The 23975-nt window shown below is 34.5% G+C and overlaps 2 protein-coding genes across 2 annotated transcripts; both read right to left on the bottom strand.

Annotated features, from left to right (window-relative positions):
- Positions 1–62: 62 nt before the first annotated feature.
- Positions 63–17879, bottom strand: LOC111493340 (chaperone protein DnaJ 1). The gene is made up of 11 exons (XM_023143003.1): positions 17478–17879; positions 15997–16065; positions 10937–11032; positions 10695–10819; positions 9734–9929; positions 8108–8283; positions 4056–4185; positions 3302–3462; positions 1424–1479; positions 887–974; positions 63–673 (listed from the first exon to the last, which is right to left on the bottom strand). Exons 1-11 carry the CDS (start codon positions 17802–17804, stop codon positions 451–453), a joined length of 1647 nt encoding a protein of 548 aa, XP_022998771.1. The 5' UTR covers positions 17805–17879; the 3' UTR covers positions 63–450.
- A 2634-nt stretch (positions 17880–20513) lies between these two features.
- LOC111493314 (nudix hydrolase 18, mitochondrial-like) lies at positions 20514–21912 on the bottom strand. The gene is made up of 5 exons (XM_023142971.1): positions 21578–21912; positions 21379–21484; positions 21218–21301; positions 21001–21129; positions 20514–20920 (listed from the first exon to the last, which is right to left on the bottom strand). Exons 1-5 carry the CDS (start codon positions 21736–21738, stop codon positions 20798–20800), a joined length of 603 nt encoding a protein of 200 aa, XP_022998739.1. The 5' UTR covers positions 21739–21912; the 3' UTR covers positions 20514–20797.
- Positions 21913–23975: the final 2063 nt, after the last annotated feature.

Raw genomic sequence — 23975 nt, 5'->3', positions numbered from 1 at the left:
AAAAAAAAAAATACATATATATATATATATATATATATATATACTATACACGTCAGGGCACGTGAAAAAATTGACTCTTTTGTAAACTTCCTTTAAAATCGAGCTCTTCAGAGTCCTTGCTTTCTGTATATTACAAGTCCTCATTTTGCCAATCTGAAAAGGAGGGGGGGAAAAAATACATCCCTCATTGTTTTTAATAGCAACTCATAAATGAGTGCTTTTCTGGTAATACTTCCATTTTCCTTATATCTCATCTGAGCATTGCGCAGGCCCATATCTAATGCCCCTCCCTCGTGGGGTACCCCCACCGGCGATTACAGGCTATTATAACAATAAATTGAACTCAGGTGGCAACCCTTCAATCACCTGAATAAAGTTTGTGTACTAAAGTTCTACGGTAGAAGAAATCAAGGGTCTTGCTCTTGCCCCTCTTGGTCTGTCAATATATATCTAAGAACTTCTTGTTCTTCCACCAAGAGTAGGAGATGATTGGGATCTTCCTCGTAAAAATGCCCAGAAGTAATTTCTCCCGATGAAGGAGAAGAGTGAAGTTAGTATTAAAGCTACTATGAGTGAGTCTGTGTAAGAAGAATGCACCTTCAAAGGCCTACAAAAGGACGGTTTTGGTATCGCCATGGCAATCGAAGCAAATCGTTCCCGGGGCTGTTTTTTACTGGGAAAAAGAGGAGCAACTCATGAGGGCTTATAAGATAAGTTCAAGCTGAGAGGAATCAGAAAAAGAAATTAATATCTATACATCCATAATACCTGAAATTTTAAAATTTTGTACGATCAGTTCTTGGAAACATGAGCAATATCAAAGTAAAAACATGCTTGATCTTATAAAAGAGTTGAATAAAAAGGAAAGATCTTCACTGAATAATACCCAACGAAGTTCTTGAATGAAGACCAGAATGGTGCTTTACGCTTAGCTGCCTGGCTTGAAGCAAGATTTCCTTCGTTTTCGTGTGTACCTGCATCACATGAAAATTTCCATGAAATTCAGTTACTATCGCTGGAACATGTTGCAAAATATCCTCTTTTGGTTTTTCAACTTCCATAAGAATCTATTTTGATATTTGCCATTGAATTTTTTAATATTGCATTCAATGTAAATCATAGGGTATTTAAACTTTGAATCAGATACCAATCCAATTTATTTGACATAAAACACAAGTTGATATGACAGGCATGTAAGATTTCTATTAAATGTATCACAAAATTCTAATGACAACAGAAATATACATTATACAAATTTTATAACAAGAACCAGAAAGAACTTTTACGCAAAATTCAAAAATCTTAATGGAATGTTTGAAAGTATGACCAAAATAAAATGATTATGAAAATCAGGAACTGAATAGGATTTTAAAAATGTTTAACTAATCGACAAAAATGAAAATGGTAACCAGTGGTCTAGTACCGTTACTAGATGCCTTGAGCAAAGCCAGTTCTTTAATGATTGCGCGTTCTTTGTCGCTGCATTTACCATAACATGAAAATCCCAAAGAAAAAAACAAATTATATAAATTGTAACCGAAGAAAGGAAAGTGGATCAGTGAACAAATGTATCTGACAGCAATTCTATATCTTTTCAGCAGTGAACATCTCAAGTGATTACAACGACATTTTAGTATGAGAAAACCAAATCAATCTGGATCCAACTGAATATAACCTTTCCGTTTAAGTAAGGCATGAATGATCCATGAACAAGAAATTTAGCCAGACTTTATACTTTAAAAAATCTGAATCAATATATCGACCGTTTCTTATCCAAAAAACAAAAAGAAAGAAAACTACTCTAATAGTATGTTCAATAAATCCAGAGTTGAGAGTCAGTTGTATAACATTTTTTTTCAGCGAACTTGAAAAATTACATGTTAAAAACAATTCGCTAATGTACATAAGATGTTATAACAAATTGTCTACTATACTGAAGAACAGGAAAAAAGAAGTTTAAATCAGTAAGCCTTTCCAAAATAAATCGAATGATGAGAAAACTAATCTCGCCATCTAAAAATGTGAGGAAGTAATGTTAATACTAAAGATTGGATCATTTAAATTTTGAGCATCTCAAATCATATTCTCATATGTTCAATAAAGATCCTATTATTCCAGGTGAAATAGGTTGATGATCTAGACGTGTCCATACTAAACTTCCCATGAGTATAGGACATCTAATCTTTTCTCGACGTTACCTCATGATGTATGGACATCTAATCTTTTCTCGATGTTACCTCATGATGTATCATGGACGACCACACGAAAAAAAATATTTTTTAAAAAAATGCAACTGATGCAGGATAACCATACTAGAATAAGTTGGATGTTCCTCGCGAAAGAAAAATCTGAAATTACTATTTTCAAAATATGGTATAATATTGAAACTCAATACAATATTAGACGTGTAAATATGGAAGTTTTCTTGAATAAAATTATTCTCCAAATGGATGTAAACTATTTCAGAAGTCCAAGAAGAGAGCAAATGACATCCCTTAGAAGGCCTTAAAACTCAATAAGAATGAAATGTACTGAAATGCAACAGTCCTCTAGGACTAACCACAATGCAGAAAGAACAAAGTTCATGCATTGTGAACCTTCCAACACCAAAGAGTCCAGAAGATCACATTGCAAAGCTTAGAATTTACAACTCAACATCACTAAATAACTCCCCAGTGGATTTTCCCATCATTAAGATGTATAGCCATCTATATCTTCCTCTTCAGTTTCATTTCCATGCTCCCCCACGTGAGAGCGCACCTCATGTGATATGGTAAAATGAAGTACATGAACCCATGATTGTTTTTTGTACTTTTTTAAGAAGAAATTATTTGAATTTACCCCAGTTTACTAAAAGAATGTTGTACCTAAATTAAAAAAGTTCACACAAGACACTTCATCTATGCCAGGGCAGTGTGCCATTACGCAAATGCCTTTTGAGGCTTTTAAAAACCTTATTAAAAATCATAACATACTGCTTCGGTCATTTAACCAACACAACAACTTTTACGTTAAATTTAGTGGAAACAAACATTTCAAGTGGCATGACAGAACATGGAATTATGAATGGAGCTTTAAGCTGTTCAATGGTGTTTCTCACATTCCTTTTACTCTTTTTCATCTCTGTTGGTTTCTTTTTGGGTGGGTAGGGATTCAGTTCCTAGCACGTAACCCTCATCCTCTAGCCAAAGATACAAATCAATATGTTGATATAATAGCTAGGATTTCAGTTGGTAGTTTCAGATTGGAATACCATGTTCAATAAAAAAACTAACAACTCAAGAATGGTAAAACACTGAACCTGATGCTTGTTGGAATCTGAACATTCACGATAAACAGATGATCACCACGAACAGAAGGTTTATTTATATTTGGAACCCCCATTCTTGACAAGCTAACTTTGTCCCCGGGCTGAACTCCAGCAGGTATTCGAAGGTCTTTCAAGCCTTCAACAGTTTCAACCTGAAGTAATTAAATAACTCAATACTTTTTCATTTGTGTTGATAGCAACTGCAGTCCTCTAAAATATACTGTAAAGTTTTAGGTATTTTACCAAGTGTTCTTCTCAGAAGGATCAACATACACACACCAAGGAAGAAAGAGAGAAATTCAAGATTCATTTTAATCCCTGAACATTCAAGTTTATTCCACTTTAGTCTCCACATTTTAGAAAATGTCCATTTCTAGTCCCTAAATTTTAATAGGAAAAAAAAACTACACGTCTTTCCTATTTTTTATTAAACAAACTAATATCAAAATATATGAAGTTCTTCGAGACAAGTTATGGATCAGCCATTGCTTAGTATACTATTCTATTACCTAATAATTGCTTACCTAATACTCATCTCCAATATATTTGGTTTAAATACATACTCATGTTAATATAATTATATACATACTTGAGACCACATTATCTATTTGTTAAAATTAAACCAATGGTAAGGACTATGACAAGTTAACACTCTTTCTTATGTCCAACCACAAATTATAGAGAAGAAAAAATTAATGATTGCATTCAGACTCTTTTTTAGTTCCAATCAATAATTTTAACTTACCTTCACAATAGTACCTAAAATTGCCTCTGTATAGTCAATGCTAATGTTGGAGTACAGATGAATACCATCTCTCCGAATTCCATGCTTTTCATTTACATGGAGCGTGATATACAGGTTACCAGCCATTTTCCTGCCAAAGGAAAGAAGATCAGAAAAAGGAGAAAAAACTATGAAACTGATTTCACAAGATTACAACCTTGGACATAAAATATAATGGAATACTATTTTAAATAATATGAAATAAGGTATGGCATGAGATGAACAGTAATCTATACTAAATTTCAGAGAGAATAAAAAGGGACTTCGATTAGAACAGGTTTTGAACCCCAGTGACAAGGATGATCCAGCCACTTAGAGACCAGCAAAGAGAACATATTTCACAGTAGACAACACTCCACCTCTTATGTAGCAAAACATAAAGCATCTAGTTGGAATTCCTTAATTTCTTTATTAATTAATTTCTCTTTTAGGAATATCTTGGATAACTGGGGTTCAGTTTTACAGTCGACAGCACCTCAAGAAATGATAGAGAAGAAAAGAAAAAAAAAACATAACCAGTAAGGAAAATAAATTCCTGAAAGGGTCTCCAAAGGGTCTCCATGTGGGTCCCCCTTTACAAATGGTACTAACCTATCAACTATGGCCAATATGCGTCCCTTTCCTTCCTAGCATACCAAGATCAGATTTGTAAACTGAAACCTTGAGCAATTTGAGCGATTCACCAATGACATCTCCAGAAATGAAAAAAAAAATAGGGCATGTCACCTAAGAAAACTTGTTGTTTATAACAGGAGAAAGCTAAAAGAAAGAGTAGAATAACAACCTGATCGAGAATGTCCAAGGATATTAATAATCACACTTTGCCAAAACGAATGAAGCTACCCTATTGAGCAACAGGTGCTAAATTTCTACACGTTTAAGAGCTCCAATGCCGAAACCTCTATCACCTTGAGCTTGAGATGCTAAATTCCATTGCCCAAAATGATTAATCTTACTACCATCATTACCTTCCCAAAAGGAATTACACATCAAACGCTCCAATTCCAAACTCACCTGAGAGGGCATTAGAAAAAGAGACAAATAGTATAAAGTTTGACAAAACTTTGTTATAAAAAGTTAAACACACCCCACGCAAAGGAATTAAAGAATAATTTTACACCATGATAAAGCCAAACATCCTAATGAATAAAAAATTAACTAATTAATTAATTACCATATCTCTGTCCTTAAAACCCTGATTGTTCCTCTAGTACCAACTGGACTATGGTTCTGATGAAGTTGGTTCGAAGGATTTCTTTCTCCCCCTTAAACAAATGACCAAAAAAACAGAGGCAATCAATAAAAGTGGATCTCCAGGCAAAGTAGTAGACCAAGTGAACTTGATAAAATTTGGTCCCAGAAGGCCTTAGCAAAAGGACAAGTACTAAGCAGGTGCCTTTTCACTTTTCATGCATTTTTGCACATGGCGCACAAGCAATGGGAGATCGAAAACCATGAGATTCTAGAATAGCAGCTTGTCACGGTATTAATGCAAGTGACTAAGCTTCCAAATGAAGATTTTGACCTTCTTTGGGGAGTTCCTTTTCCAATTTAGAGAAAAATGGATGCGTTGCCTTTGAAACCGCTAGTTGCAAGGTCTATAGATAGAGTTTTAGTTGAGAAGGCCATTTGTTCCTTTATTTCCAATCCAGAAGTCTTCCTTTAAGACGGGTGAATGGTTGATAAGGTGGGATAGCAATGCCCATTCATTGATTTTTTTTCCTTCTTTTAGGTGTCTTCTCCAGCCTAGGCCCCAACAATCATTTCAGTCATCCTAAGTCTTCCAAATAGATGCTTCCTTTTACTGGATAGACATAAAGCATGGGATAAGAAATATAAAGAGGTTTTACTCCAACCCAAGTATTTGACAAAACAAGTTAGATGAACCATTTCTGATTTTGCAGGAGTATCGGCTGAAAATGAGGTCCTTTTGCTTCATAATGAATGTCCATGAGCTGAAGAGCGAATTGATTTTTCCTGGGCTTGATACCAAAGTGAGAGGTACCATATTTTGTAGCAATGATTCTCCTTCAAGGATCTCCTTTTTAATGAGAATGCCAAATCCATATGGATAGCTGGGCGTGAGGCTTTTGCTGAATCTAAGAATACCCAGCCACCTTCAGCAATGGATGGCTCGACAATATCTCAATTGAGGAGGTGAGAACCCCTATATCATTGCTACCATAGCAAAGGAAGTTTTTAAAAATCTTCTTTAGTTGATCGTGTTGCAAGTCTAAATTAGCATGGTGTCTTTCTTTTATTTTTTTTCCATTCAATTACATATCCCTTTTATAAGGGAGAAAGGCTAACTAAATCTAAATTACTAGATAATCTAAATAATCTAAATACCCTAGATACTAGGTAACAGATACTAGATAACTAAATCTAAATAAATTCAACCAAACAAATTAGGATGTCAACTACTTTCTTATTCAATGGGATTACACAAATATCATTTGACACTCCCCCTCAAACTGAGTAATAGATATTATTCATTCTCAACTTAGATACTAACTCATGAATTACACAAATATCTCCTAACTTAAGGCTAATCCTTCGACAGACCCAACCTTGGAGCGAATGCTAGATAGAGAAAAGTAATAAATAGGGAGGTTGATTAGAGTGCGCCTATGTCTCTTTGAAACATGAGAATTTTTTCATCCTTGAAGCCTTCTTTTCACCTTCTCAGTGATGGGAGCCCAAAATGAGAGAGGCTAATCATTGAGGAGGGGACCTAGATAGGTGCTAGATATAGACACAAGATAATCAATTTGTTAGTAGTTTGTAAGAGTAACAATACGCCCTCTTTTAAATTCTCTCCATACCAGCATAAGAACCATAGTAGCAAGGAGCAAGTTTCTCAATGAATTTGGGAATGAAGGAACACTGCCCGTACAATTGCACCTCTCAAAGGAAAGCCAAGTCTCCCACTTGAAATTTCATGTTGCAAGGATGATTTTTAACTTGAATCTTCATGAGTGGTGCTCATATTAATTGTAACCTCAATTCGTCTAATATGGCATCACAGTCCCAAACTCCAACAACAAAACTAGGAATGCTATCAATATGGACGACTCTATGGTGAAGAGTTCATACCACAGCTATTTTTAGCGTCTACTATTACTAGTTTTGAGATTTAATTGACTATTTTCATGTACACATTTTTTGAATTTGTAAGAATCAAGAATTTGGGGTAAATCAGATATTTTGAAGAACATACTGAAAAAAATGAATCAATTTGACAAGAATGGAAGAATTGTCATGAAGATTTGGTTCATGGATCTTTTGAGTTCATAAATATTTTTGGTACATTCCCCATTTTGATTCAAGAATCTATCAAATTCATTTGGTCCATCTCCCATATTGGTGCATGAATTATCTTGATTCATGTATGAGCATTAGTATTGTTATACTTATATAAAAGTTTGTCTAGCATTGTTAAAAGACATAGAGCGAGTTTCATTTTGTGTCTAGAGGCAATTGGGAGAAACTTTGTAAGTGAGACTTTGTAGTGTGAGAGTGTAAAACATATATTTGTAAATACTTTGGTTATAGTGATTGGTTGTCGTCCGTGGACGTAAGAGAATTTCTTCTCTCCAAACCACATAAATCTTGGTGTCTCTTTGTTTAGTTTTATATGTGGGTGTGTGAGTGTGACTGATCTTGCTTCCACTACAACATAACTCACCCTTAACCATTGTCCTAATAGTACTTGGGAAATAATCAAATTGTGACAACAATCATATTGCTCGAATAAGTGTTGCACAATTTTTATTTTTTATTGTTATCAATTAATTATCATCGTCATTGTAGCAAATTTTTAATAAGAACCTAAAATCCATTCCAAAAAAAGAAAAAAGAAAAAAAAAAGAGCTGTTGAGTTACAAGATGGATCTCCATCGAGTTAGTAACATCGAGAGAGAATATTTACAAAAGGGGTTAGATTATTAGAAAAATATCATTATTCGGCCAAACCAGCAGCAGCTTTAATTTTGAAGAAAGAATATATTTACCTTTTCTTATCAAAACTGCCCTCTCTTTGAATTCGCATTGTAGCTCCATCACTGACGCCCGGTGGGACTACTATATCCATTTTTCTAAATGATTTCATTTGACCACTGCCACCACAGCTTTGGCATAACTCTGTTATTACCTTACCATCTCCACCACACTCTGAACAAGTAGACACCTAAGATGTCACAGAACAACGATCTTAAGGTAAATCTAGTAGGCTAAATCCAAAATTCATTATATCACATGAAATTTATAAGAAACCAAAATGGGAAATTTTACATGGTTATGAAGTTCAAGCATTACAATTAAGAATCAGATTTTGGTCATCTTCCTTCTAACGTTTACTATAATCGGTAATAATGTGTATAAAATATTAAATATATCCTGACATAGTACTATAGAGAGAGGTCATGCATTTGAACTCTGTAACGTTATCTTCTCTCCAATTAATATTGATAATCACATGCTAAAGCTTAGTCTAAACCCATGAGTGAGGAAGTGAAGAATATGTACAAAAGATTAAACGTACTCAATTCAACCAACTTATGCCTTTGCGTTAACTGATGATTTCACAGTAACCATGTAAAATAATTTCCAGCTTAGGTCAGTGTCAATCATATGAAAACTCAATAACACAGTCTAAAAGACTACGAATTACCTCTAGTATCAACAAATGAGCAGTGGAGAGTAAGTCAACAATTGTATAAAACAATATGATGCTTGGCAATTTTATTCTGATCGGTAAATGTAGATCAAAGAACCAAATATCTCACTATTCAGTTGAAGATGGAAAGGAAGGAGAGTGAAAAAGAAGCAAAAGAAAAAAAAAAGATTCGGCAAAGGGATACAACTATTGTCTATCTTATCACTCATATACAAGTGATATTTATAAGATACTTTAGCACTATCTTTTCTATATATCTATAAGAGATGGATAGTTCAGTTAAACTCCTAACTTTGCTGAATCTCACAGTAGATTGTTCATATATACACTTCCTACTGGCATCATATTTACTCTCTTTTGGTATATCTATGAGGGATATTTTGGTATATCTGTGAGGGATATTTTATTAATATCCATGAGTATTCAAGCTAGTTTGCGTGCATCTAAAAAATTGCAAAAGACAATTTTCTGACCACCATGGCTTTAACTTATTTAACACTCAGCTCTACTTGCAGCATATTTACATCTTCTGGTCACGTAAACTCTCTCTCCCCCCCAAACAAAATCTCACTTACCCTTCTATATCCCATTCTTATTTTTTATAAAAGGCGTAAAAAAACACCGGTGCCTTCTATCACTATCCAAGTCTTTGAAACAAAACATCATTCATTTAAAATACAATAAATAATAATAAACGTGATAATAATAGTTTTTTAGTAATTCCCTTGGCATAGGATTCTGCCCCTTGATATTATTTCATTTAAATATATTTTCTTTAGAAAACAAAATATTAATATCAACTTATTACAGACATGATTGTGTTCAACAAAGAATGTTTCAGCATAAAAGTAATCAGCTTCAGCTCTAAATAAATCAACTTGGGTGTTAGAGAAAAAATATTAAGTTTGACGTTCTTTTTCAATCCAAAACATCAATTTTCATTATATAGATGTTCAACTACCTGAGACATCATTCCAAATGGTGTTCTCTGAGTTTGGACAACTCCTCCTTTTCCATGACAACTGGCGCACACTTTTATGCAATTACTTGTTTTAGCACCCGTTCCATCACAGTTTTCACACGCCTCAAAACAAAAAAGTTGAATTTCCTTCTCCCCTCCAAACACTGATTCTTCAAAGCTTAAGTGCAGGTCATAACTGTAAGGTTAAAAATACAAAAAAAGAATGTACGACTCAGACTATTTATAAGCACATATCATATAATTTACAAATACATACAGATATGAGAGAGTACACAATCAGTTCGAGAGTTAAATCATTAATGATTACACTTAATTAAGATATTTACAACTAATATAAACTAACAGAGAGAAAACCATGATAAGAGCAAGCATAGATCAACGGTCAACTGTCCAAAAGCTTTTTCAATGTATAATTCTGCCTCGTAAATGATAAAAGTCTTTGTGAGGCCCCCAATTGTTAATACATATGCTAGGAAGGTAGGAAAGGAAATTCCCCTGGGATCAACCAGTTAGAATGTCAAGGAAGGGCGTATTTGGGTGGAGGTAGGGCCATAGGAAGAAGTTCCAGCCCTCTCAAACTGTTGGCTAGGAGCTTTTGTATGAGCTTGGGATTCTTTTGTTGATTGTCGAATACAAATGGCAGAGATACCTTCGGAGTCTCATGCTAACTAATAATGGGAGTGTTAAAGAATAAATATATTGTAACCTATCATTTAAAGCTGTTAGGTCTAGCAAGAATTTAAAATAATATCAGAGTAGAAGGTCCTATGTTCAAATTTCAAGAATGTCATTTCCTCTCCAAGTAATATCGATACTTACTTGTTGGCTCTTGTGAAATTTTCAAACCCTTAGGTAAGGTGGAGTTTAAGAATATAAATAAATGATTAAATATACAACTAACTAGTTCCAGTAGTGATATAACATGAGAATGATGCCATACTGAATATCAAGATTTTGGTTTCTTCCGCTCCTCTTATTTAAATTGATGCCTCCAATTCCATCTCTTTCTCCATAAAGTCCATCTGATCCGCCAAAGAATGCATCAAAAATTTCAAAGGGGTCGACCTAAAAAAATTCCATAAACAAAATGATTAAGAATCATTCAACAGAAAAATTAATCGAAGCAATTTGACAATAAATTTTTCAGATGGCCTGTGGGCTAAGTGCAAGCAATAATCTTACCCCGGGTGAACCACTGCTCCTTACGCCATATTCTCCCTGCAAACCTGCCTCACCGAACTGATCATATAAAGATCTTTTCTCATCGTCTGATAGGACCTATACAACTGCTCCATTATCATATGATTGCAAAAAAAAAAAAATGCGTAGCAGTGGATCACTATTAGATACTGAAGAAAATGAGTTGAATTTTTTCTTTCAATTAACTAAAATGAGTTGAAAAAAACATTCTTACACATTTACATACCAGGAAGGAGCAACTATACCTCTTTAAGGAAAAGAAAAAAGAAAGAGAAAACATATTATTATGGAACAATGAAATATTTATATTCTATGTATCAGGGATGAGAAACTGATGTAGGTTTAAATTTATGTTTCTCTTAGTTACTAAGAATTAATATTGGTAACTGTGGGGTTTAAAACATTCTTACACTCAGAGTCTTTTAATTCTGTGTAAACTACCAGCCAATCAATTAATTTGTTATGGTTAGTTGGCTTTGGGAATTAGTTGGTTCATTTGCAAACTACCATTGGGCTTCCCCTCCGTTTATCATGGAAAATTCAGAGATCAATCTCTAGTGCAACTGATCACATGACCCCTCACTCGCGATTTTTCAAAACATAGACCATGCTTAAGCAATCGAAAAATTACAATGGCAATGAGACCAGTGTCATTATTGTAGGAAAAGGCAATGTATTTATCTCGAACTCTTACACTAAACATGTCTTGCATGCCCAAAACTATCTACCAATCTCATTCTATATAAAAGTTTATCCATGACTGTCACTGTAATGTTATTTTCTCCTCATTCTGTTATGTTTTTCAAGACCCGATCTGAAGACGGACAATTGGACTTGCTAAGGAATTGAAAGACCTACACTACTTGCAATTACCTGAGAGAATAACAAGCCTTGCACTTGTGTCCTTTCTTAGTTCATAAAATAAAGATGTGATTTAGTTACATCACCTTGAGAGAATAACAAGCCTTGCACTTGTGTCCTTTCTTAGTTCATAAAATAAAGATGTGATTTAGTTATATCACCTTCACATAGGTCATCTCTCGTTTAAAGTTTTGAAAATTATGTTTTCAAATTTGTTTCAAGAATTAAAAGATCGTAACTTTCACTGTGAAACATGTAAATTTGTGAAACATACACGTTTATCATTTCCCATCAGTAATAATAAAAGCTCTACTCCTTTTCATTTGATTCATAGTGATATGTGGCTACCTTCAATTGTTCCAAATATTTCAGGTGATTGTTGGTTTCTCACATTAATTAACGATTTCGTGGTTATTTCTCCTCAAACAAAAACCTAATGCTAGTACTATTATTCCTATAGTCTACTCAATGATTTAGACCCAATTTGGAATCAAAACCAAAACATTTAGAACTAAAAGTGCTAGAGATTTTACTTCAATCAAACTTTATCCTCATACTTCCAATCTCAATCTTAAGGCATTATACATGACTCTTCTTGTCCTTGTACACCGCAGCAAAATGGAATGGCTAAGAGGAAAAATGGGCATCTTCGAAACACTAATCGAGTCTTGCTTATTCATGGAAAAATGCCAGTCTTACTGGGCATAGGTAGTTCTTACCACATGATTAATCGTTTGTCATCTAATGTTTTGAATAATCTAACCCCAATCGAAGTTCTCAACCAATTTCAACCTCACTTTCATACATCAAATGAACTCACATTTTACATATTTGGGTGCACAACCTTTGTTCATGTTCATAAGACTCAAAGAGGCAAACTCGATCCTAGAGCAATAAAGCATGTCTTTTTAGGATATTCTTCTACCAAATGGGTACAAATGTTACGATCCAATATCGAGGAAGTCTTACATCTCAATGGATGTGACAGTCCCTAAGCATAAACCTTTCTTCTCTAAAGTCTCTCTTTAGGGGGAGCGTAAGTGATTGAAGAGTGCCCGAGGGAAGCAATTGGACACCTTGACATACTAGTTGAACCCTTGGAGACAGAACCAACAACTATTCAGTCCACTCCTACTACCAATGCCAATCACAACTTACCTAGCCAAGATCCAATCATACTAGAGCCACTTACTGAATCATCCAATCTACCTTCACTATCAGATTCATTTCTCTCAAGTACATGCTAGGAGGAAAGTCATTTCAAAACCAATTCAAGTCCAAACATCTGACACAAAGTGAAGATGCTAACACAGGTACAAACTGGAACTCTAAATGAACCAATAGATGATAGATCCCATAGCTATCCAAAAACATACTAGAGAATGCATGAAACAACCTTTATACTCTCTATCAAACTATATTTCTCTTGAAAGATTATCCTCATCACATAAAAGTTCCATTGTGAGTCTAAATCTAATTGTTATAAGATTACCCGGAGATGTTTTTCCCAATTGCAAAGATGAATACCATAAGAATATTGTTATCCTTGGTTGTCAACTTAAATTGGTTGCTTTCACAGTATGATGTGAAGAATGTGTTCCTTAACGGCGATCTAGATGAAGAAATCTACATGAGCATCCCTTAGAGTTAAAAGAGAGCTTGAGAAGTAAGGTGTGCGGGCTAAAACAATCACCAAGGGCGTAGTTTGAAAGATTGACAAAGGATTGTAGGTATAAGCAAAGTCAAGGAAATCACTCTCTTTATCAAACGCTCAGAATCAAGGGGAGTTACAGTGCTTCTAGTTTATGTAGATGACATCTTAGTCATTGGAGATAGTGAAGAAAAAATGAACTTATGAGGAAATTGACAAGAGAATTCGAGATCAAAGAACTTGGAAGCCTAAAATACTTTAATGGCATTAAGTAGTATACTCGGCTCAGGAAATTTCCATATCACAACAGAAATATGTGATGAATTTATTAGGGAAAAGCATATGTAAACCTGTATCAATGCCGATGGATCCACTTCAGAAATTGGGAGAGTTAAAAGAAGAACTTTCGGTGAATAGAGAGATGTAACAGAAGCTAAGGGGGAGGCTTGGATATCTAGCTCACACTAGATGGGACATAGCATACTCAGAGAGCGTTATTAACCAATTTCTGCATGACCTAAGGGAGCTTAACCTTCAAGCAATAGAGTGTTACATTACCTTAAAGGAACTTTAGGAAAAGAAATTTAGCTCAAATGGAATAATTCCCTAGCATTATAAGCTTACTCCAACGCCAACTACATCGGATTAATAGTGGACAAAAGGTCTACTACGGGGTATTGCACTTCTCTCACACAGGAAATTTGGTGACATAAAGGAGTAAAAAGCAAAATGTGGTGGCTAGAACATATGTCGAATCACAATTTCGAGCTATTGCACAAGGATTATGTGAGCTCTTATGGTTTAAGATAATTTTTTATTATGACTTACAAATTAAGAGAAAATATTCGATAAAGTTATACGACAACAACAAATCAGACATCAATATTGCTCATAATCCTATCCAACATAATAAGACAAAGCATATTAAAGTCGCTCGTCATTTTATTAAAGAAAAATTAGAGAAGAGGATAGTATACATGAGTTATGTGCCTCACAGCTTCAACTTGTAGATGTTCTAACAAAAAGACTTCACATCTTACTATTTCATGAGTTAGTATCCATCGTGAGGGACAGTGTCGAAAGAATAACCATAAATAAGGGAATTAGCCTATTTTCTATTGTTTCCTTTTCTGCATTGCTTCCTTTTTTGTATTATTCTTTTCCTATTCTATGGAGAATTAGCTTAGGTCTACGTACTTCTCTAATAAATAATAATAAATTGAGTAATATACATTACTCTTGCAACAAAAGGTGATGTATTTGTTTTCATCAAACTTCTTCACATGAATCTCATTTGTTCTGGGCTGATCGTTTCAGTCGTGATAAAACTCTCGCCGCCCTTTCTACTAAGTTGTCTTGGCCACAAATTAAAAAAGATGTTGCTACTTTGTTAAAAGTTGTTTTAACTGCCAAACTTCAAGGGATTCAAGCCAAAATCCACGAATTTACTCCCCTCTAACAGTTCCTAATTCCATACACATTGAACTTTCAATGGACATTGTACTTGGTTTACCTAGATCTCAATGTGGTTTTGACTCGATTTTAGTTGTGGTTGGTTGTTTTAGCAAGATAGCTTATTTTATTGTTTGTTAAAAGACTAATGATGCCTTGAATATTACTAACTTGTTTTGCATGAGATTGTTAGACTTCATGGAATTCCTAAGACTATTGTTTAGGATAGAGATGTCAAGTTCATGAGTTATTTTTTGCAATCTCATTGGAAAAGATTTGTAACGGACCTTCTTTGTAACACCGTAGTCAACTAAAAGCGAATGGACAAAATGAGATCATTAATAGAACTCTTGGCAACCTATTGCGTTGCTTAAGTGGTGATGAACCATGACAATGGGATCCTTCTCTTGTGCAAGTCGAAATTTCTTTCAACCACATGGCCAACAACCCATAGGGAAGTCTCTAGTCGAGATTGTACACACTCGCATCCTTCATTTAACTTTTGGTCTTGCTAATTTCCCCTCTTCTATCTTATCGTCAAGGTTGAGCTCATGGTTGACTGGGTTGAAGAATTACATAAAGAGGTTTGTTTCCATCTTGAGGAGGCTAACACTTCCTATAAGGCTCGAGCATATGCACATCAGCATGATGTGGATTTCAAAGTTTGTGACCTTGTCATGGTGCATTTAAAAAAGTCTTATTTACCTCTGGAGTTCATTATAAATTAAAGATGGGTCCTTTCCCTATTGAGGACAAGATTGGCCCCAACACTTACCTTGTTAAACTACCATCCAATCAATTAATTGGTCATGGTTAGTTAGCTTTGGGAATTAGTCGGTTAAGTTGTGTACAAATATGGCCGATTGGACCTCCCCTCTTTTTATCGTTGATTCAAAAAAGACTCTTGGAGTGTTTAATATCAGAAACTAAATATCAATCTTCTTAATACCAAGAAGGAATTTGAAGAACGTGATGAAAGATGAGATAGCAATTAGAGGATCCATAAAATGGTTAGAAAATATGAAATGTACGCAATAACACAAGGAACGAATGCTCAAATAGGAGTCTCAGTTCTCACCTCATATGCAGCACTTATCTCTTTGAATTTCTCTTCTGATCCAGGGTTCTTGTTCACATCGGGATGGTACTGATCAGAATAAAAACAAAGAAGGGGGGAATCATTTGGGACATTGTCCAGTAAAGCTCATCTAGACTATCAAATACAAAGTAAGTGCCCATGCCCTACAGCCAGAGTTCTAACTATTGGCGTAGTGGCTTAAAGGAAAGGCTAAAGTTCTTTGGATAAAAGATTCAGAAATAGTTTATGGATGATTTAAATAAAAGGAAACAGCATAATTGCTAACACAAAATTTAGTGAGATTTTGGAAGAATGTACGGTTCTTTAACTCCTCCCTGTCAAACTTTAACTACATAATTTAGTAATAAATTGGGACTGGGGGCCTTTTTCAAATCACCCCTTCTGATTGGCTAGAAGGAGATGTCTTAACTTCTTGCCTGGTTGTATCTCCCGCTTTCTGTAATGGAATTTCTGTCTCTTATCCCAAAAAAGCCTTTCCCAGTCTTTATAATATTATTTGTGTGCCTAAAGAATCTCTAATGCCTTCCCTTTTAATCTTACGAAAACCAAATGAACAATTCTTTTAATTAAGTTGATAAATGCTTGGTCAGCCTGTTAGATTTTAGCTCTATCAGCTTGCAGCCAATTAGCTTAAACATGATTTTTGGAGCCTGCTATTAAACAACAGCATTCTTAGGCGATTACCTTTCTAGTGTACTTTAATAAAATGAATAACTTACTATGTAGCATCCTTGCAAACTGAATCACCTTTGTTTAGGGCTCTGTTTGATTACCGTTTGGTTATTTGTTTTTCATTTTTTGAAAATTTAACTTATGTTCTCCCAACGGTGCATCCAATCTTCCTTAAATGAACATTTAAATTTTTAGCCAAAGTCCAAAACAAAAAAAAAAAGATTTCAAAAACTACATTTTTGTAGTTTTTAGAACTTGATTTTGTTTCTTGAATACATGTAAAAGGTAAATAACAAAGCAAAGAACCCCATAAGAGGAAATGGTACTTACATGCTTAATTTTTAAAAACCAAAAACCAAATGAATATTATACAAGGCCTTACAAACCTATGGTCCTAAAATGTTTGTCCTGATGAGAAGTTACAGCAGGCAACATTTGCCATTTTTCAATTTCTACTAAGTAGAAGTTGATTCTTAAGAACCTTGGCCAAAACTGACTTCTTAAAAATACTACCCACCGTCCCAACAGCTGAATTCTTGAAGTTTCATAAATTTCAACAAGAACTCTTTATGCCTCAATTTATCTCTCTCTCGCTCTAAGGGTTTAGGGTGGAAATTGCAAAACATATATCATATACGTAGCGCTTGAAATTTCATCTAGTTTTTCATTATCCCTCCCACAGTTCAATTCCATTCGATTTTCAACCCTCCAGTTCGCTTCATAGGGGACCAATAAGCCCCGTAGAACTCAAGAATATACTATTAGCAGAATTCAAAACGGAAAAATACCTTGCGAGCGAGTTTCTTATATGAGACTTTTATTTCCTGCAATGTGGCATTCCGGCTAACATTCAACGTCGAATAGTGATCAGTAGCGGCGGCTCCTGTTGCTGCTGCACCACAGTACACAGACGTTAACCGACGTCTGGTTTGAAAATCCCTTCCCCTAAACGGGCGAACCACGAAGGAAAATTCAGAATAGTTCAAGCTGGAACAGAAGTTGATAGAAGGCGGACTGCGAAAATTCAAGACGTTAGGAATTGCCGATATAGAAAGTAGTCGAATCTTAGGTTTTGGGTTAAGCTTGGCATTGCAAGGACTGCAAAAAAGTGCCATTGTTGCTCGAGGTGGAGCGCAGGCCTTCACGAGGAGGATGATCAGGATTCAGGGTTTTTGTATTAATAAAAACAGGGATATACTAGAAATTACTAATAATAAATAAATAATAAAGATAACTCAAAAAAAAATATATATATATATACACGTGGCCATAAACACTGTTAGACGAACACGTCTCTCCACAATGGTATGATATTGTCCACTTTGAGAGCTTAAGCGTAAGCTCTCATGGCTTTGCTTTGGGCTTCCCCAAAAGGCCTCATACCAATGGAGAGTGTATTCTTAGATTATAAACCCATGATCATTCCCTAAATTAACCGATGTGGGATGGGACTTTCATCATCCAACACTTCCCCTTAATCGAGGCTTGACTCCTTTGGAGTCTTAGTCATTTTTGACTGCCTTCGTACCTTCAAGGAGGCTCGACTCCTTTTTGTCGAGGATTTGCCAATCTATTGACACGGCTAAGTTTAGGGCATGGCTCTGATACCATGTTAGACGAACACGACTCTCCACAATGGTATGATATTGTCCACTTTGAGCGTAAGCTCTCATGGCTTTGCTTTGTACTTCCCAAAAGGCCTCATACCAATGGAGAGTGTATTTTTAGATTATAAACCCATGACAATTCCCTAAATTAACCAATGTGGGACTTTCATCATCCAACATCATCCAACAAACACCACACCTCTGACAAACATGGCTGCAACATTGTAAAAGGTTTGTTGTTGTGCATATGGAGGTGTATGACCCATCATTAAAATCATATTTATATGGTTAAAATGCCTCAAGATGTATTATAATGGGATGTGACTAGTTGTCAATTTTTCTTATATCCATTAAAGGCTATCAAAATCGTTGTTGCCTACTCACTTTTAGGTTATAACATTGTTTTCTTTAAAATTATGTTTAATCGTACTTCCTTGCTCGCATTTTCTAAAACATGACTCGAGAGTTAAGCATACGCTAATGTTGTTCGCAAAATGCGAATTTCATACAGTTGGCTTTTTTGTTGGACTATAACAAGTGTCTCACAATCGTTGTCTCGCTGCAGCTAGAATGTGATTGTGACATCATACACTCGTGTTTGCTACCCATTTACAATCGTATCCGACTCTTTCTAGTTTTGTATGGTCCGAACAAAATATTATCTAATTTTTAATTTTATATATTTTGAAGGACTAAATTAAAATTTATTCATTTGAAAATATAAAATACTAAAATTAAATAAAATTTAAAATATATAAAATAGAATCATGGTATTCATATAATTCAATAAACAATCAACTCGACTACTCCACTCAAACTATAAAACTTGGATTGAGTTTATTTTTCTTTTTTTTTTTCCGATTTGAGTTGGGTTAAATTTATGAAAAAACAAAAATTCAATTCGAGTTGCAGATTGACATTTTTTTTCCTCAGGTCGATCTGACTAACTTGAAAATAGAATTACAACTCAACCTAATCCTACTGTCCTTTAAAAAAAATAAATTAATAATATTCAATGTTTGTAGCGGATGATGAGGTGAGTGGTAGCTCGTAAATGTTTAATATTTAAATTTTATGAGATTTTAATTATTAATATAACATTTATAATTCATATATTTATGAGATTTTAATTATTAATATAACATTTATGGTTGATATATATAATTTTTTAACTAATTATTTATCATAGTGTGTCGAGAGAGGTTTATACACGGTTACAAGGAATGTTATTTCTCTCTCCAATAAATGTGCGATCTCACAATTCACCTCTTATAAGTAGCTCTTAGAAGTAGCCTCCTCACTAGCACACACTCTATATCTAACTCTGATACCATGTGTAACAGCCCAAGGCCACCGTTAGCAAATATTGCACACACTCTATGTCCAACTTTGATACCATGTGTAACAGCCCAAGGCCACCACTAACAAATATTGTCCGCTTTGACCGGAAAGATGTTTCACACCTTTATGAAAAATATTTTGTTACCTTCTCCTACCGATAAACGATCTCAAAATTTATATAGCTTGGATCACCGACCCAAATTTTGGATTGGTCCAAATATAGAATGGATAAGTATGCTGCAAAACACCATATTCATTAATTTTGGAAACCCAGCGGCTTTGTTGCATATTAGGCAAGACAGCATGTCACCATCGCCTTCGCTGGTCTTGCATGAGCATAATAAATATCTTTACTGACTCGCTGGTGTTCATAACATAATAAATATCCTTATCTCGAAAATGACCTAACCATCCATAATTTCTAATGACATCCTCATCATTGTTCGAGCATATTCTTCGTCCAATTCCATTTCCATTGGCGAGAGAAACTTCGAGACAGCGATTTTGACTCTCTTTCTTTCACTTTTGAATCAAGAAGCTCGACTCGAAAAAGAGCGAGGCGAAGCAGCTCGACCTACTAACCCTAATTGCTCAATTGTCAATCGAGCTAAAGCAGATATGGTTTAAACGACCAGGCATAGAATCGCATTTGATACCGTTACGATCAAGGAAAAAGCACAGTAAGCCATCAACTCTAGTGCACTCGAGTCTCATTCTTTGTCACATATCTTTAGAGATGTTTGCGAGAAGTCGTGAATAAAAAGTATTGTAGAATTCAATAAGTTAGATTTATTCGAATCAACTCAAACCAATTTGTAGGTAACTTTACGAACCGACCCAATTCAACGTACAAGCCACGGAACGAAAACACAAAAATGATAAGAAAGAATCATTTAAATTGAATGAAAGAATTGGGTGATTTACAAGATGGTCTATTTCCCCGCACGGCATTATGCCCTTGAAGGACACTTAAACAAGCAAAGCAATCACAATTACCTCTCGCCTTCCTCGATCCTGACCCTTTTTTATGCCTCAATTACGAGGGATTTAGAACGACTCTCTAAAATAATTACTTAAAAAGTCATTTCAAACATGGCTTAACGATCCCCCGATCTTCCCCAAGAAATAGACCACCACTAAGACTACAACTACTGCTACGTTTATGAACAGGGGGTTTCTTCTTCATCCAAGCTCTGCTCAAGTTCTGTTCGTTGACTAATCAATAAATCTAAAGCCTCTTTCATCCATTGAGGGCAAACCTCTCTGGCTTTCTCCACGCTCATCTACAAGTTCCAAGGGAAATTCAATTAGATTTGAACGAAGAACATTTAGGGTTTTCATTAGAGTTTAAGCCAGAACTCACCCATTCCCGCCTCCGGAAATCTTTCTCCGGCCAATTTTCCAGTAGTTTGGTGACCTGCAGCGGGAACATGTAGGCTTCATGCATCGTCGCTTGGTTCTTGCTCTTGTAATACCATTTGCCCAATCTTTTCTGTAAGGAAATTAAAATCGAATTTGGATGAACAAAAATTTCTTCGACAGAATCAACAATGGAAACCCTAGAAATTCGAATTACTAACTTCGATGTTGCCAACCACACCAGCTTCCTCCAATGTCTCTCTCAAAGCCGCAGTCTCCATCGATTCGTCGTTCTCCCAACCGCCCTGAAATTTCAAAATCATCAAACAATCGGTACAAAAGAGCGAATCGGAATAATCGACGGCAAGAATCGATATAATACCTTCGGAAACATCATCGCTTGTCCTTTCTGTGAACTAATCCCAAGAACTTCAATATTATCAACCGAAAACGATTTCAGAGCATCTTTATATCTATAAGGAATGCATCTAGAAGAATAAATTGCAAAAATCAGAGCCTCAACTTATAAGAACAACAAACCCTAGAAGAAAAAAATCAGAGGGTGAAATGGAGAAACGTACCCGACAACAAGGCGATACTCTTGATTGTAGCGCTGCCGATGACGTCCAGTACGAGCGGAGACGACAGAGACGACGTTTTCGATCTGAGAAGTGAATTTCTGAGAAGAGAAGAAAGAAGAGAGGAGAAAATTGGCGATGTTCCTGGAGAAAAAGAGACCCATATCAATGGAGAAAAATAGGAAGAATTGAGGAAATGATATCTCCTCCTCGCCGTAGGCGTCGGGTCGGGACTATGATTATGAGAGAGCAGAGGAGGGAGGGGGAGGGGCAGAGGAATTTGAATCTGAGAAGAGAAAGGTTGTGTGGCAGTGGATGGATGGTTGTTCCCGCAATGTGTGTGTTGCGTATGGGGCCCCGCGTCGTGGCCTTTAATAAACAGGGAGGGCTGAGGTGCGTGTAAAAGGAGAATTACACGCGCGTAACGGTCCGTTGACGTTGACATAAGGGTTCAAGGTTTGCGGAATAACCGCGTCAAACTCATTGGTAGTTATTCAATTTTTTTTTTTTTTTTTTTAATTAAGAAAGGTCGTAAAATAGTTGAGTTTGACCCATTAATATCTGCCAGTACTAGCACCGATTGTAGCAGCCAAATTCAGGTGGTCTTTCGAATATTTTTTTTTTTACTAAATTAATAATAATAATAATAAAATTTAAAAACAAAATATATTTAAAAATACTATTTCATATTTAATTATATTTAATATTTTATTATAAGATAAATATTTAGATATTTAGCCTATAATTTTATTCACACTATTTAGGTGGGTAAATTATAGTTAAATTTTTAATATTTTTTAAAATAACGAACATTTTCAGAACCGTTATTATATTTTAAAAATATTCATGAATTTTTTATAAGTAATATTTATATTTTTAAATTTAAAAAATTACTTGTTACTGTATTAATGGCGGGTATTTTTGAATTTTTTTAATAAAATATAAAAATAAATTGAAAATGTAAAAATTTAAAAGTATTTTTAAAATATTTTAAAGGTTTAAGGGTTTTATCTAATGGTAAATATATTTTTGAACGTATAATTAAAAATTTTGAAAATTTAGAGAGGATTTTTTTTAAGTAAAATATAAAATTGAGAAGTATTTATATTATTTTTTTGAAAAGTTATGTCTTAATTTTTGAAACAGTATCGGGACTTACTTCAAAGAAAAGAAGTCTATAGCACTGTACATACGGGGTTAAAATCGAAACTTTAATTCGAAAACCATAATTAGGTCACACTCGATATTTTTTTCAATATTGTTGTAAGAAATGTTCAAATTCAATGATTTCGATAAGCCCAAATATTTGTATTAATTTCATTTTGAATAAAATATAAAAAATTAAAATTAAATTTTCGTCCACCTATTTTAATTCTCATACTTTTAAAATTTTAAATATATTCATTTACTTTTTAATAAAACTTCAAATTAATTTATCATGGCGAATTTTACAAAAATAAATTATTCTATTAGTGTATTTCATGATTATTTAACTAATTTTAATAATTTCAAATATTAAAATACAAACAATAAAATTAATTCATTAAAATAATAATATATTTATAATAAAAAATAGTCTCTCAAGAAAAGTCAGAAAAATGTTAAATAAAAGTAAAACGGAGAAGACAAGACGCGTGGGGCCGTTATACTTGGTCTTCGACGTGCAACCGACGCGTCTCGTGGACCGTGAAAGAATCATTGAGGGATTCAGGTTGAAGCCCGTGGGCGTGGGTTAAGCCACTGCGACGGCGCCTTGGCTTTGAAACCACAACCACTCGCGCCATCCGTACACGCTTCCAACTGTTTTTTAAAATTATAAATTTAAATATTTGACTTAGTATTAATTAAATGATTCATATATTAAAATATTTTATTTGTAATAATATATATTATATATCATTATATCCGTATAATTAAAATATTGATCTTTATATGCTTTGTTAATATTGTCATAAAGTTCACGTAGCTATCAGGTGTCAAAGTCACACTCTTACAGCAACAGGACAGTGATTGTGCGAAACTTGTTCTAACCCAACGAACAAGTCAATCATGAGAAATTCAAACTTTACAGACATATGTTCAAGTATCGAGTCACGTTTAAGAGAAATGCTTTAAAAACGTGTGCGAGGAAATACATTGAAAATAAATTGTAGTCATATCCCATATAGTACATTTTGAGCGTTTTAGCTCTAACTAGTGTAGACATGATTTTGGTGAACAATCATACACTTCTGTATTGATATAACATGAGATAGTTGTTGGTTTTTTTGTCTTTTAATCTCATTTTAATTAATTTTAATCATTAATTAATTGATGTTTGAATGATAACAAACCTACTTTCATATATAAGGTTGTGAATAACGATTTCAACGACTTTTCAATCACTTCAATCAGAGCTAAA

This window comes from Cucurbita maxima, unplaced genomic scaffold, assembly GCF_002738345.1.
Source record: "Cucurbita maxima cultivar Rimu unplaced genomic scaffold, Cmax_1.0 Cma_Scf00018, whole genome shotgun sequence".
NCBI classification, from domain to species: Eukaryota; Viridiplantae; Streptophyta; class Magnoliopsida; order Cucurbitales; family Cucurbitaceae; genus Cucurbita; species Cucurbita maxima.
The sequence above is the reverse complement of the archived record's forward strand: the minus strand, read 5'-3'. Positions and strand labels throughout refer to the sequence as shown.